This window comes from Salvelinus alpinus, chromosome 5 (assembly GCF_045679555.1).
Source record: "Salvelinus alpinus chromosome 5, SLU_Salpinus.1, whole genome shotgun sequence".
Classification (NCBI taxonomy): Eukaryota; Metazoa; Chordata; class Actinopteri; order Salmoniformes; family Salmonidae; genus Salvelinus; species Salvelinus alpinus.
Genome location: NC_092090.1, coordinates 91,187,890 through 91,201,666, shown reverse-complemented (window position 1 = coordinate 91,201,666; position 13,777 = coordinate 91,187,890). Strand labels below are relative to the sequence as shown.

The window sequence follows — 13,777 nt, the reverse complement described above, 5'->3', positions numbered from 1 at the left end:
TCCAGCCGATGCTTGGCATTGCGCATGGAGAGCCCGGCTGCGGAAACCAATTTCATGAAGCTCCCGATGAACAGGTATTGTGCTGACGTTGCTTCCAGAGGCAGTTTGGAACTCGTTAGTGAGTGTTGCAATCGAGGACAGACGAGTTTTATACGCTTCAGCACTCGGCAGTACCGTTCTGTGAGCTTGTGTGGTCTACCACTTTGTGGTTGAGACGTTGTTGCTTCTAGACGTTTCCACTTCACAAAATCAGCACTTACAGTTGACCGGGGCAGCTGTAGCAGGACAGAAATTTGACGAACTGACTTGTTGGAAAGGTGGCATCCTATGACCGTGCCATGTTGAAAGTCAATAAGCTCTTCAGTAAGGCCATTCTACTGCCAATGTATGTCTATGGAGATTGCATGGCTGTGTGCTCGATTTTATACACCTGTCAGCAACGTGTGTGGCTGAAATAGCCGAATTCACTAATTTGAAGGGGTGTCCACATACTTTAGTATATATAGTGAACAGTTGAAGTCGGAAGTTTACATACACCTTAGCCAAATACATTTAAACTCAGTTTTTCACAATTCCTGACATTTAATCCTAGTAAAACGTCCCTGTCTTAGGTCAGTTAGGATCACCACTTTATTTTAAGAATGTGAAATGTCAGAATAATAGTAGAGAGAATGATTTATTTCAGCTTTTATTTTTTTCATGTAACTGAGTCAGGTTTGTAGGCCTCCTTGCTCGCTCACGCTTTTTCAATTCTGCCCACAAATGTTCTATGGGATTGAGGTCAGGGCTTTGTGATGGCCACTCCAATACCTTGACTTTGTTGTCCTTAAGCCATTTTGCCACAACTTTGGAAGTATGCTTGGGGTCATTGTACATTTGGAAGACCCATTTGCGACCAAGCTTTAACTTCCTGACTGATGTCTTGAGATGTTGCTTCAATATATACACATAATTTCCCTCCCTCATGATGCCATCTATTTTGTGAAGTGCACCAGTCCCTCCTGCAGCAAAGCACCCCCACAACATGATGCTGCCACCCCTGTGCTTCACGGTTGGGATGGTGTTCTTCGGCTTGCAAGCTTCCCCCTTTTTCCTCCAAACATAACAATGGTCATTATGGCCAAACAGTTCTATTTTTGTTCCATCAAACCTGAGGACAGGTATGATATAGTATGATATTTGTCCCCATATGCAGTTGCAAACCGTAGTCTGGCTTTTTTATGGCGGTTTTGGAGCAGTGTCTTCTTCCTTGCTGAGCGACCTTTGAGGTTATGTCGATATAGGACTTGTTTTACTGTGGATATAGATACTTTTGTACCGTTTTCCTCCAGCATCTTCACAGGGTCCTTTGCTGTTGTTCTGGGATTGATTTGCACTTTTCACACCAAAGTATGTTCATCTCAAGGAGACAGAACGCATCTCCTTCCTAAGCGGTATATCGGCTGCGTGGTCCCATGGTGTTTATACTTGTGTACTATTGTTTGTACAGATGAATGTGGTACCTTCAGGCATTTGGAAATTGCTCCCAAGGATGAACCAGACTTGTGGAGATCTACAATTGTTTTTCTAAGGTCTTGGCTGATTTCTTTAGATTTTTCCATGATGTCAAGCAAAGAAGCACTGAGTTTGAAGGTAGGCCTTGAAATACATCCACAGAAACACCTCCAATTGACTCAAATTATGTCAATTAGCCTATCAGAAGCTTCTAAAGCCATGACATCATTTTCTGGAATTTTCCAAGCTGTTTAAAGGCTCAGTCAACTTAGTGTATGTAAACTTCTGACCCACTGGAATTGTGATACAGTGAATTATAAGTAAAATAATCTGTATGTAAACAATTGTTGGAAAAATTACTTGTGTCATGCACAAAGTAGATGTCCTAACCGACTTGCAAAAACTATAGTTTGTTAACAAGAAATTTCTGGAGTGGTTGAAAAACGAGTTTTAATGACTCCAACCTAACTGTATGTAAATTTCCGAGTTCAACTGTATATATATATATATATAGTGTTTAAATATAGTGAATGTATATATATACATATATATATATAGTGTATGTATATATAGCGTACATATACAGTGGGGAGAACAAGTATTTGATACACTGCCGATTTTGCAGGTTTTCCTACTTACAAAGCATGTAGAGGTCTGTCATTTTTATCATAGGTACACTTCAACTGTGAGAGACGGAATCTAAAACAAAAATCCAGAAAATCACATTGTATGATTTTTAAATAATTAATTTGCATTTTATTGCATGACATAAGTATTTGATCACCTACCAACCAGTAAGAATTCCGGCTCTCACAGACCTGTTAGTTTTTCTTTAAGAAGCCCTCCTGTTCTCCACTCATTACCTGTATTAACTGCACCTGTTTGAACTCGTTACCTGTATAAAAGACACCTGTCCACACACTCAATCAAACAGATTCCAACCTCTCCACAATGGCCAAGACCAGAGAGCTGTGTAAGGACATCAGGGATAAAATTGTAGACCTGCACAAGGCTGGGATGGGCTACAGGACAATAGGCAAGCAGCTTGGTGAGAAGGAAACAACTGTTGGCGGAATTATTAGAAAATGGAAGAAGTTCAAGATGACGGTCAATCACCCTCGGTCTGGGGCTCCATGCAAGATTTCACCTCGTGGGGCATCAATGATCATGAGGAAGGTGAGGGATCAGCCCAGAACTACACGGCAGGACCTGGTCAATGACCTGAAGAGAGCTGGGACCACAGTCTCAAAGAAAACCATTAGTAACACACTACGCCGTCATGGATTAAAATCCTGCAGCACACGCAAGGTCCCCCTGCTTAAGCCAGTGCATGTCCAGGCCCGTCTGAAGTTTGCCAATGACCATCTGGATGATCCAGAGGAGGAATGGGAGAAGGTCATGTGGTCTGATGAGACAAAAATAGAGCTTTTTGGTCTAACTCCACTCGCCGTGTTTGGAGGAAGAAGAAGTATGAGTACAACCCCAAGAACACCATCCCAACCGTGAAGCATGGAGGTGGAAACATCATTCTTTGGGGATGCTTTTCTGCAAAGGGGACAGGACGACTGCACCGTATTGAGGGGAGGATGGATGGGGCCATGTATCGCGAGATCTTGGCCAACAACCTCCTTCCCTCAGTAAGAGCATTGAAGATGGGTCGTGGCTGGGTCTTCCAGCATGACAACGACACGAAGCACACAGCCATGGCAACTAAGGAGTGGCTCCGTAAGAAGCATCTCAAGGTCCTGGAGTGGCCTAACCAGTCTCCAGACCTGAACCCAATAGAAAATCTTTGGAGGGAGCTGAAAGTCCGTATTGCCCAGCGACAGCCCCGAAACCTGAAGGATCTGGAGAAGATCTGTAGGGAGGAGTGGGCCAAAATCCCTGCTGCAGTGTGTGCAAACCTAGTCAAGAACTACAGGAAACGTATGATCTCTGTAATTGCAAACAAAGGTTTCTGTACCAAATATTAAGTTCTGCTTTTCTGATGTATCAAATACTTATGTCATGCAATAAAATGCAAATTAATGACTTAAAAATCATACAATGTGATTTTCTGGATTTTTGTTTTAGATTCCGTCTCTCATAGTTGAAGTGTACCTATGATAAAAATTACAGACCTCTACATGCTTTGTAAGTAGGAAAACCTGCAAAATCGGCAGTGTATCAAATACTTGTTCTCCCCACTGTATATAGTGAATGAATGTATGTATATATAATGCATGTACACTATCGTTCAAAAGTTTGGGGTCACTTAGAAATTTCCCTGTTTTTGAAAGAAAAGCAAATTTTTTGCCTATTAAAATAACATAAAATTGATCAGAAATACAGTGTAGACATTCTTTATGTAGTAAATGACTATTGTGGCTGGAAACGGCAGATTTCATGGGGAATATCTACATAGGCGTACAGAGGCCAGCATCTCGGAGTCGCCTCTTCACTGTTGACGTTGAGACTGGTGTTTTGCGGGTACTATTTAATGAAGCTGCCAGTTGAGGACTTGTAGGGCGTCTGTTTCTCAAACTAGACACTCTAATGTACTTGTCCTCTTGCTCAGTTGTGCACCGGGGCCTCCCACACCTCTTTCTATTCTGGTTAGAGACAGTTTGCGCTGTTCTGTGAAGGGAGTAGAACACATTTCTCGCATGGAATAGCCTTCATTTCTCAGAACAAGAATAGACTGACAAGTTTCAGAAGAAAGGTCTTTGTTTCTGGTCATTTTGAGCATGTAATCGAACCCACAAATGCTGATACTCCAGACACTCAACTAGTCTAAAGAAGGCCAGTTTTATTGCTTCTTTAACCTGTTGACGCTAGGGGTCAGATTTTTTATTTTTTTAAATAACGTTCCCAAGGTAAACGGACTATTTCTCAGGTCCAGATCGTAGAATATGCATATAATTTACAGATTAGGATAGAAAACACTCCAAAGTTTCCAAAACTGTCAAAATATTGTCTGTGAGTATAACAAAACTGTTTCTGCAGGAGAAAACCTGAGGAAATCTATCCCGGAAGTGATTTAATCTGTGTTTCCTTGCCCGTCTTTCTTCCAATGAAAGGGGTATCAACCAGATTCCTTTTCCAATGGCTTCCTCAGGCTGTGACCAGGCTTTAGACATAGTTTCAGGCTTTTATTTTGAAAAATGAGCGAGATTTTTCAAAAGTAGTCAGGTGTCCTTTGATTAGTTCCTGCGCGCAAGAAGGGTAGCTCTCCATTTTCTTTCTCTCTTTTATTGAATAGGTTACGGTCCGGTTGAAATATTATCGATTATGTTTGTTAAAAACAACCTGAGGATTGATTATAAAAAACATTTGACATTTGACACGAACATTACGGATACTTTTTGGAATTTTCGTCGAACGGAACGAGGCTTTGGTTTTCTGAACATAACGCGCAACCCAAATGGCGTTTTTTTGTTATAAAAGTAATATTTATCGAACAAAAATAACATTTATTGTGTAACTGGGAGTCTCGTGAGTGCAAACATCCGAAGATTATCAAAGGTAAGCGATTCATTTTATTGCTTTTCTGACTTTCGTGACCATGCTAATTTGGGGCTAGCTGTTCTAGCATTGATTGATACACTCACAAAAGCTTGGATTGCTTTCGCTGCAAAGCATATTTTCAAAATCTGACACGATAGGTGGATTAACAACAAGCTAAACTGTGTTTTGGTATATTTCACTTGTGATTGCATGATTATAAATATTTTTTGTAATATTTTGCGCCCTGCAATTCAGCGGTTGTTTAGGAAAATTATCCCGCTAAAGGGATCCGTAGCGCAGAGAAGTTAATCAGCACAAAGTTTTCAGCTGTGTTAACATAATTGCAAAAGGGTTTTCTAATGATCAATTAGCCGTTTAAAATTATGAACTTGGATTAGCTAACACAACATGCCATTGGAACACAGGAGTGATGGTTGCTGATAATGGGCCTCTGTACGCCTATGTGGATATTCCATAAAGAATCTGCGGTTTCCAGCTACAATAGTCATTTACAACATTAACAATGTCTACACTGTATTTCTGATCAATTTTATGTTATTTTAATGGACAAAAAAATTGCTTTTCTTTCAAAAACAAGGACATTTCTCAGTGACCCCAAACTTTTGAAAGATAGTAAATATAGTGTTTGTATATGTATATATATATACTGTATATATATTCGTTTTTGTATATGTAGTGTATATATATATGTATGTATGTATGTGTATATATATATATCGTATGTTGACCATGTATAAGGCTGGATATTCATAGTTGTGATGTGAACATGTTGCAGTGATTTACTTAATCTCTCATGCTGTCCTCCTCCTATGAGATTGACACTGATCAGCTCCATGAATACAGACTCATCCCTCTCAGGCTCTTCATCATCCAGCACTCGAAGGGTTACTTTAGCCTCACTCTGATTGGCTGTGAACACCACCGACTCCAGGAGGGGGACAAAGTCATTCCCCTCGTTGGCCCGGCCCACCCCCGGGGTCATGAAGGGGGCGGCGTCAGCCTCACTCAGGGTCCCGTACGTAACGCGCACCCTTCCCATCAGCCCCCTCTGCCTGTAGATGGTGAGGGTGACCAGGGTGTGGCCCTCAGGCAGGCGGACCGGCCTGCTGCTCTCCGAGAACACAAACACTCCATAGGGGTCGTCACTGGCCAGCACGGTCACAGTGGCCTCAGTCCTCACACCCAGACGCCCATGGGAGACGTTGACTAGGGACACACCGAATCTCTTGTCCAGCTCCGGCACCTCGTCCTGGGCCACCTGGAGCTCAATCTCCCCCCTGGTCTGGCCCACGTGGAAGGTGATGTTCCCGGCCCTGCTGATGAGGTCTTCCTCAGAGCTGACATCAGCCTCCCAGAATACAGTTACGTTGGACAAGGCACCAAACAACCGCATCACCTGAGATGGTTAGAGGGGGGGCCCAGAGAGAGAGTAGAGTAAACACACACACACTGAAACACAGAGATACACACAGAGACACATACACACACACACACTGAAACACAGAGATACACACACACACACACACACACACACACACACACACACACACACACACACACACACACACACACACACACACACACACACACACACACACACACACACACACACACACACACAGACAGACAGAGATACACTCAGAGACACACATTGAAACACAGAGATACACACACACACACTGAAACACAGAGATACACACACACACACACACACACACACACACACACACACACACACACACACACACACACACACACACACACACACACACACACACACTGAAACACAGAGATACACACAGAGACACACATTGAAACACAGAGATACACACACACACACTGAAACACAGAGATACACACACACACACACACACACACACACACACACACACACACACACACACACACACACACACACACACTGAAACACAGAGATACACACAGAGACACACACAAACACACACTGACCTGCAGCAGCACAATGCTGCGTCCCTCCTCAGGCTCAGTGCCATTGACAGACAGAGAGTCCAGGCTGAACTGAAACACTCCGTGTGCGTCGTCAGAGGCAGCGATGGTCACAGTGATATGGGAGGCAACTCCCAAGCTGGCTAGAAAGACATACAGGTGTTTAACTATAGGGACAACACAACGTGTGACAGCCAGGGGAGTAGCACACACTGTAAACCCTGTCATTATTTTCATAGCCAAAAATCAATGACTGCTTCCTATTGTGCCACACTGTGTAGAACTGAATTCCAATTGAATCCTATTGATCCTCTTGAAATGCTAGTCCTGAACACTGCAGTGCATTGTGGGTTTTTAATAAGGTAGAGGGTGAACCCCTACAGAGAAACAATGATCCCTGGGATCTGGGACATTTTCTGTTCACCACTGACCACTGCTACCCTCATCTCAATAGAATGCCTATTTGCTTTTCCCACATCCCTCTCCCCGGTCACTGCTCACTGGACCCATTGAAATTTTAATTCCACACACACACACGAAGGCACGCAAGCACACACGCACACGCATACAAAGGCACACATTGAGGCGTAAGCACGCGAAGACAAGCGCATGCACGCAAGCGTGCAAACACACACACACACAGAGCCTGGCCTTATCAGAGTAGGGTAAGAACTACAGAGGACTTAACACCTCTCCCAACAATATATACATATGCTTAGGAGGAGAGGGACAGTCTAAAAGGACGGGAGGTATTTGGAGGGAGGTGTAGGGGAGGTGGTCTTACCACGGTGGTGAGAGGACAAGAGGAAGAAGTCAGTGTCACTTTCTCCACTGCCACTGCCTTCACTTCGAAGGAACTGACCCACTTTAGGAGCACACCAGAGTACAGCACACGGGAGCACACGGGAACACACGGGAACACACGGGAGCACACAAAGTTGCAGAACACAGGCAAAGGATCAGTTAGAGCAGGATTTCAGGGATGGGAAACACTGAAAGATATGATTACAGGATAGGAAGGTGGACTATTTACAATGATCAGAAACAAGAGAAGAGGTGGTAAGAAGATCATCACCAATTGGACGATCAATCAATCAATGGTATTTGTTTTACCTCCTCCGTCAGGGTTGTAGAGCTCCACTCTGAACACCTTGTCCAACTCAGGGACGGGGTTGTCTATGACGGTCACACTGATGTACTTGAAGCGTTCTCCTGGCAAGAAGTCTAGCATGCCGTCTGAGTCCTGTATGGGCCATGGAACAGGTGCAGGCAGAGTAGGTAGGGAACAAGGGGTTAGCTTGGGGAGTTAGCACAAGCTCACTATCAAACAGCCATCAAAGGAGTTATTCTAGTGACAACCTCTCAAACAGCCATCAAAGGAGTTAGTCTAGTGACAACCTATCAAACAGCCATCAAAGGAGTTAGTCTAGTGACAACCTCTCAAACAGCCATCAAAGGAGTTAGTCTAGTGACAACCTCTCAAACAGCCATCAAAGGAGTTAGTCTAGTGACAACCTCTCAAACAGCCATCAAAGGAGTTAGTCTAGTGACAACCTATCAAACAGCCATCAAAGGAGTTAGTCTAGTGACAACCTATCAAACAGCCATCAAAAGAGTTAGTCTGGTGACTCAAACATTATGTAGGGTATGCCATATTATTCTCTTAATCTTTTCAAAATAAAAGCGCAGCAGATAGCCAAGTATTAGTATCGAATAGGACGTTCTTACGGGTAAAATCATATCTAAACACACATTCCTAAATCATAAATCATGCATCATTCATGTATTAGGAGATTTTTTTGGAAAAATGGTCAAGTGACCATCCATCCCTGTGTCTGTCTGAGATGCTGATCTACAGTACAAGGATGGCAGGAAATTACCTCATAGTCCTCGGGGCTGGCGGCGGTAAACGGTGAGGTCCTGTAGCCGACCATGACTCTTCCCAGGAGGCCTTGGGCCCTGGCCACCAGCAGGCGAACCTCGCCATCATCCTCGTTGACCGTGACGTGGGCAGGCTCTCTTGCCGGGCGGATTATGCCCTCAGCCGGCAGGCTCCGCTGGAACTGGAGCAGACCTGGGAGAGAGGGAGACCAGTACTCACAACAGCTGCTCATCTAGCTTCATAGAACAATAAGCCTGGTCAGAGACGATCAGCGAGGGGATCAATACATGACATATTACTGATACATTCATAAAACGGGAACATCCATAACTATGAGTGATCTAATTGTGTCTGTGACAAATGTATATCAACAGTTAATGATTGACTCACACCAACAGCAGTTTGCTACAGTGTTTTTACATTATGCCACAAACTGAACCTATTTCCAACAGCTTATAAGCAGAACTTCTTGTGTTTGTCAACTATGTGTTTTTACAGATATCTGCAGTTCTTGATTCATGTACTCTGGATGAGAATTGGCATGAGGCAGTTTGATGTGAATATCAGTTTGAGGTTCTACTGGGGTGCCACAGGGGTGTGTGTGTTTGTGTGTCTCTCCCTGCACCGTAGGGATGGTCGCTGGCCATGACGGTGACACTGGTAGCTGAGTTGTCAGGATTGATGCTGGGCCCACTGGTGGGGGTGGAGCCTGGCTTCCCATCGCCTGACTCTGCTGACACCAGAGTGACCTGGAAGGACTCTGCGAACTCAGGGGTGTCATCATTCAACACCAGCAGGTTCAGGACCTGGGAGTCGCAGGGAGATGATGTCATAACACATGAGAGATAGTCAAGATTTCAATCTAAAATTAACTGCGTAGATATGTGTGGATATTCATAATGTATTTGTTTGCAGGCTGTAGTGTCTGGAGTGGATTTGAAGCTAAGCCTAATCATTAGCAAACACCGTTGACCAGAACAACATATTCCTCTCAGCCACTAGGTGGGGCTAGAAGTTAACAACACTACTGAGTGGAAGAAAATAGTTTTCTGGGATGAAATATGGCCAGAAATGTAGATGAATGGTAAAACATTTCTCCTGACTTGTTTGTCTGACCTTTCAGTGTGTTTGTGTGCATGCATGTGTGTGAGTGTATGTACAGTGTGTGTGTGTGTGTGTGTGTGTGTGTGTGTGTGTGTGTGTGTGTGTGTGTGTGTGTGTGTGTGTGTGTGTGTGTGTGTGTGTGTGTGTGTGTGTGTGTATATAGTGTTACTCTACAGGTGTACCAAGGAGCATGCTCATTGTTCAGTGGGGTTTCCCTGGTTCATGTGTGATTGAGGAGTGCATTGGTAGTCTTCCCAGAGCCGTCTGTGTGTGTGTGTGTGTGTGTGTGTGTGTGTGTGTGTGTGTGTGTGTGTGTGTGTGTGTGTGTGTGTGTGTGTGTGTGTGTGTGTGTGTGTGTGTGTGTGTGTGTGTGTGTGTGTGTGTGTGTGTGTGTGTGTGTCTGTGTCTGTGTCTGTGTCTGTGTCTGTGTGTGTGTGTAACTCTGGTTGTTCCCCCACACCTCAGAGCGCTGACCGGGAAGGAAGAGCACCGAGCCGCTGGCATTGGCAAAGTCCTGGTGGGCCGGAGCCTGGCTGTCTGAGTTAAGCTGAGTGACCGTGTAGTTCACATAGACGTGGTCCAGAACCCCGCGCGTCCGCTCAATAACACAGGAGATGGTGGAGCCTTCCTCTGACGTCTGGCCATAGAGAAAAGACAGAAAAGACAGGCACAGAGCCTGGTTGTTAATGATGCTCCCTAAACCAACCAGACATTGTGACATTTTAAACCATATTGTCACATCACACATCAAAATTGTAAACAAACTTTAATTTGATGACAAACTCTGACAAGACATCACAAACTTGTTATCAATTCAAGACTGACACGACTCATTCCAAAAATGTACCTTTGCGCTTTCATGGACAGCCCTCCTCTAATTCCTGCAGAGTCATGATGTGATTTGCAAAGAGACACCCGATAGCCCCACATGCCTCTGAGTCCCTTTGTCCCCATGCAGAATTAGAGGGACCCTTGTTCTGATGGAATGCCATTCCCTGGTCTACCACCTGTTGTGCTACTGGGACTCTACTTCCACAGGAATGAACACGGCTGGTCTATCACCTTTTGCTCTACCTGAGAGGAGCCATCAGAGATGCCATGTGTCCAGTCTCTCTAAAGGGCTGAGCGCACACTTCCTCCACCCAGGCGTGAACGCTGGTTAAATATGCACGAGGACACACAAACCACTGGCTTCAATTACATGTCTTTCTAGGTAACCAAATATCCATATTCTCAGGGTACATGCTGGATGAAAGCTAGTCAGAGAATGTGACAATAATGTGCTGTCCTCCAGTGTGCTGTGTTTCTTACATCATTTTGCTGATGTGTTAGTCAAGTTCAGAGCTGTACGAATGACTGCAGTTGGCAAGTGGGGTCTACATTTCATCTCGATAGTGTCAATAGTGTCTCATTTATACTGTAAAGCAGGTAAGATAGGTAAGTTTTTCATGCAGAAAAGGAAAGATAAAACGCAAAAGAAATATATTGCTGCGTTTTTTTTAAAAGCAGATCTAAAATGCTTTTTATTGTAAATTCTGCTCGGCTTCAATCAGGGTTCAAACGAAATCATGAATGTAAAAGGACTAATTTTGTGCTTCAGTTGCACTTCTCCATCAGGATGAAATATCTTTGCGCTCCTCATTGGATCACCAGACAGCGCTCTGACCGATGTGTAGGATACTTTTCTCTGGTACTTTCATCCGGTGTAGTTTTTATTAACTTCAAGCAAAACATCAGGAAATGTAGCTGGCTACATTCTTTCTATGATAACTATTATAAATGTGAAGTCCATGCATAGTTTTTGCAAAAAAATACCTTAATTTTTCATTGTAAGTTAATGTTCTTGTGAGCTAATGTAAGTTAATGTATGGGTGGCTGCCAGCCAAATAGCATTGTACTTTCTGCCGAATGTGTTGCACTAATGTATTTTGTGTGAAGAAAAACGAGTTGCTTGCCCCTGATCACTCTATTGAAGCAAAAAAACACTGTTGACTTTCAGTATAAGACCCAGGTGAAATGGTTCAAAACTAAGATTTTTTATGTTCTGCGTTTTGAAAATGCAGATTTCCGAAAGCTAATGCGACCCGTGTGTGTGTGTGTGTGTGTGTGTCTTACGTCTGGTATGCAGGTGCCGGTGAAGCCAAAGAAGCCGTTGGCGTTGTCACTCTTCATCACCCGTAGGGTGGCGGTGGGGCGGGGGAGGGGGAGGCGCGCCCCCCCGTGGGCCGCCACCAGCTGCAAGTAGAACACCTCCTCCCCCTCCTCCTCCTTGTCGTCCCGCACCTTCACCACAAAGGCCTTCTGCCTCTCGTCCTGCCTGTACTGCAGGTAGCCAGAGATGTTCATCAGGTCCGTCTTGGCGGACTGCGCGTGGAGCTCGTGGATCTCTGAGCGAGTCAGTCTGCTGTGGTAGAGACGCAGATCCTGCAGGAGGCCCGTGTAACGCTCCTCTCCGTAGGGGTCCGAGCCGATCCGCACCGGAGCTAAATCTGCAACACACACAGGAGGTAGAAGAATACACTCAGAAAAACATCAAGCAGTAGGTGATCATGCTGCTGTCAAACAAAATGATTTTTGTATACAGAGAAGCTGACAAGCATGTATTGTACAGTGTATCCATTCCAGACTGATTCATTAATGCTACAGTGCCCCTCCCCCTCACCACACACACACACACAGACCCCCAGTGAGCATTTCAACAGCAGAAAAATTGACAAATAGAGGAAGCTCGCCACGGTGACCATGAACAAAGCCCTCAGACAAAGCAATAGAACACTGTTTGAGTTGACAGTATGGGACGTGTCTGTTGTTTACATGTATATCCCTTTGATTGAAGTTAACCCAAGAAGAGTCATTGGGGGTGGGGGGGGGCTACAGAAAGCAAATTGTCTTCAGTTATTGGGGGAGAACGAAAACTGCAGCCAGCTTTCATCTGCCTGTAACAATGTCCAGCAGTGTGGTGGCTAAGCGCTCGCTCAAGCATTGCTGAGTCTCTGTAAGTCCAAACAATAGGAGAGGAGGAATGGGAAAGGAGGAATGTGAGAGGAGGAAGGAGAGAGGAGAAATGAGAGAGGAGGAATGGAAGAGGAGTAATGGGAGAGGAGGAATGGGAGAGGAGTAATGTGAGAGGAGTAATGGGAGAGGAGGAATGGGAGAGGAGGAATGGGAGAGGAGAAATGAGAGAGGAGGCTTGGAAGAGGAGTAATGGGAGAGGAGGAATGGGAGAGGAGTAATGGGAGAGGAGGAATGGGAGAGGAGTAATGGGAGAGGAGGAATGGGAGAGGAGTAATGGGAGAGGAGGAATGGGAGAGGAGGAATGAGAGAGGAGGAATGAGAGAGGAAGAATGGGAGAGGAAGAATGGGAGAGGAATGGGAGAGGAGTAATGGGAGAGGAGGAATGGGAGAGGAGTAATGGGAGAGGAGTAATGGGAGAGGAGTAATGGGAGAGGAGGAATGGGAGAGGAGTAATGGGAGAGGAGGAATGGGAGAGGAGTAATGGGAGAGGAGGAATGGGAGAGGAGAAATGAGAGAGGAGGCTTGGAAGAGGAGTAATGGGAGAGGAGGAATGGGAGAGGAGTAATGGGAGAGGAGGAAGGAGAGAGGAGGAATGGGAGAGGAGGAATGGGAGAGGAGGAATGGGAGAGGAGGAAGGAGAGAGGAGGAAGGGGAGAGGAGGAATGGGAGAGGAATGGGAGAGGAGCAATGGGAGAGGAGAAATGGGAGAGTAGGAAGTGGCGAGGAGGATTGGGAGAGGAATGGGAGAGGAGGATTGGGAGAAGAGGAATGGGAGAGGAGGAATGAGAGAGGAGGAATGAGAGAGGAAGA

The 13,777-nt window shown here is 44.9% G+C and overlaps 1 protein-coding gene across 5 annotated transcripts in view; it reads right to left on the bottom strand.

Annotated features, from left to right (window-relative positions):
• Positions 1–13,777, bottom strand: part of LOC139577229 (adhesion G-protein coupled receptor V1-like) — a 264,000-nt gene that overhangs the window by 187,187 nt on the left and 63,036 nt on the right. For all 5 annotated transcript variants that reach the window (XR_011675237.1, XR_011675236.1, XM_071404191.1 and 2 more), the window contains exons 21-28: positions 12,068–12,441; positions 10,413–10,589; positions 9,474–9,654; positions 8,847–9,040; positions 8,080–8,209; positions 7,751–7,831; positions 6,970–7,109; positions 5,785–6,397 (exon numbers count right to left, since the gene is read on the bottom strand). Coding sequence is in view for 3 of the 5 variants with exons in the window: in XM_071404191.1 (XP_071260292.1) it covers positions 5,785–6,397; positions 6,970–7,109; positions 7,751–7,831; positions 8,080–8,209; positions 8,847–9,040; positions 9,474–9,654; positions 10,413–10,589; positions 12,068–12,441 (1,890 nt within the window). In the remaining 2 variants the exon portion in view is untranslated. The remainder of the gene's footprint in view (positions 1–5,784; positions 6,398–6,969; positions 7,110–7,750; positions 7,832–8,079; positions 8,210–8,846; positions 9,041–9,473; positions 9,655–10,412; positions 10,590–12,067; positions 12,442–13,777) is intronic.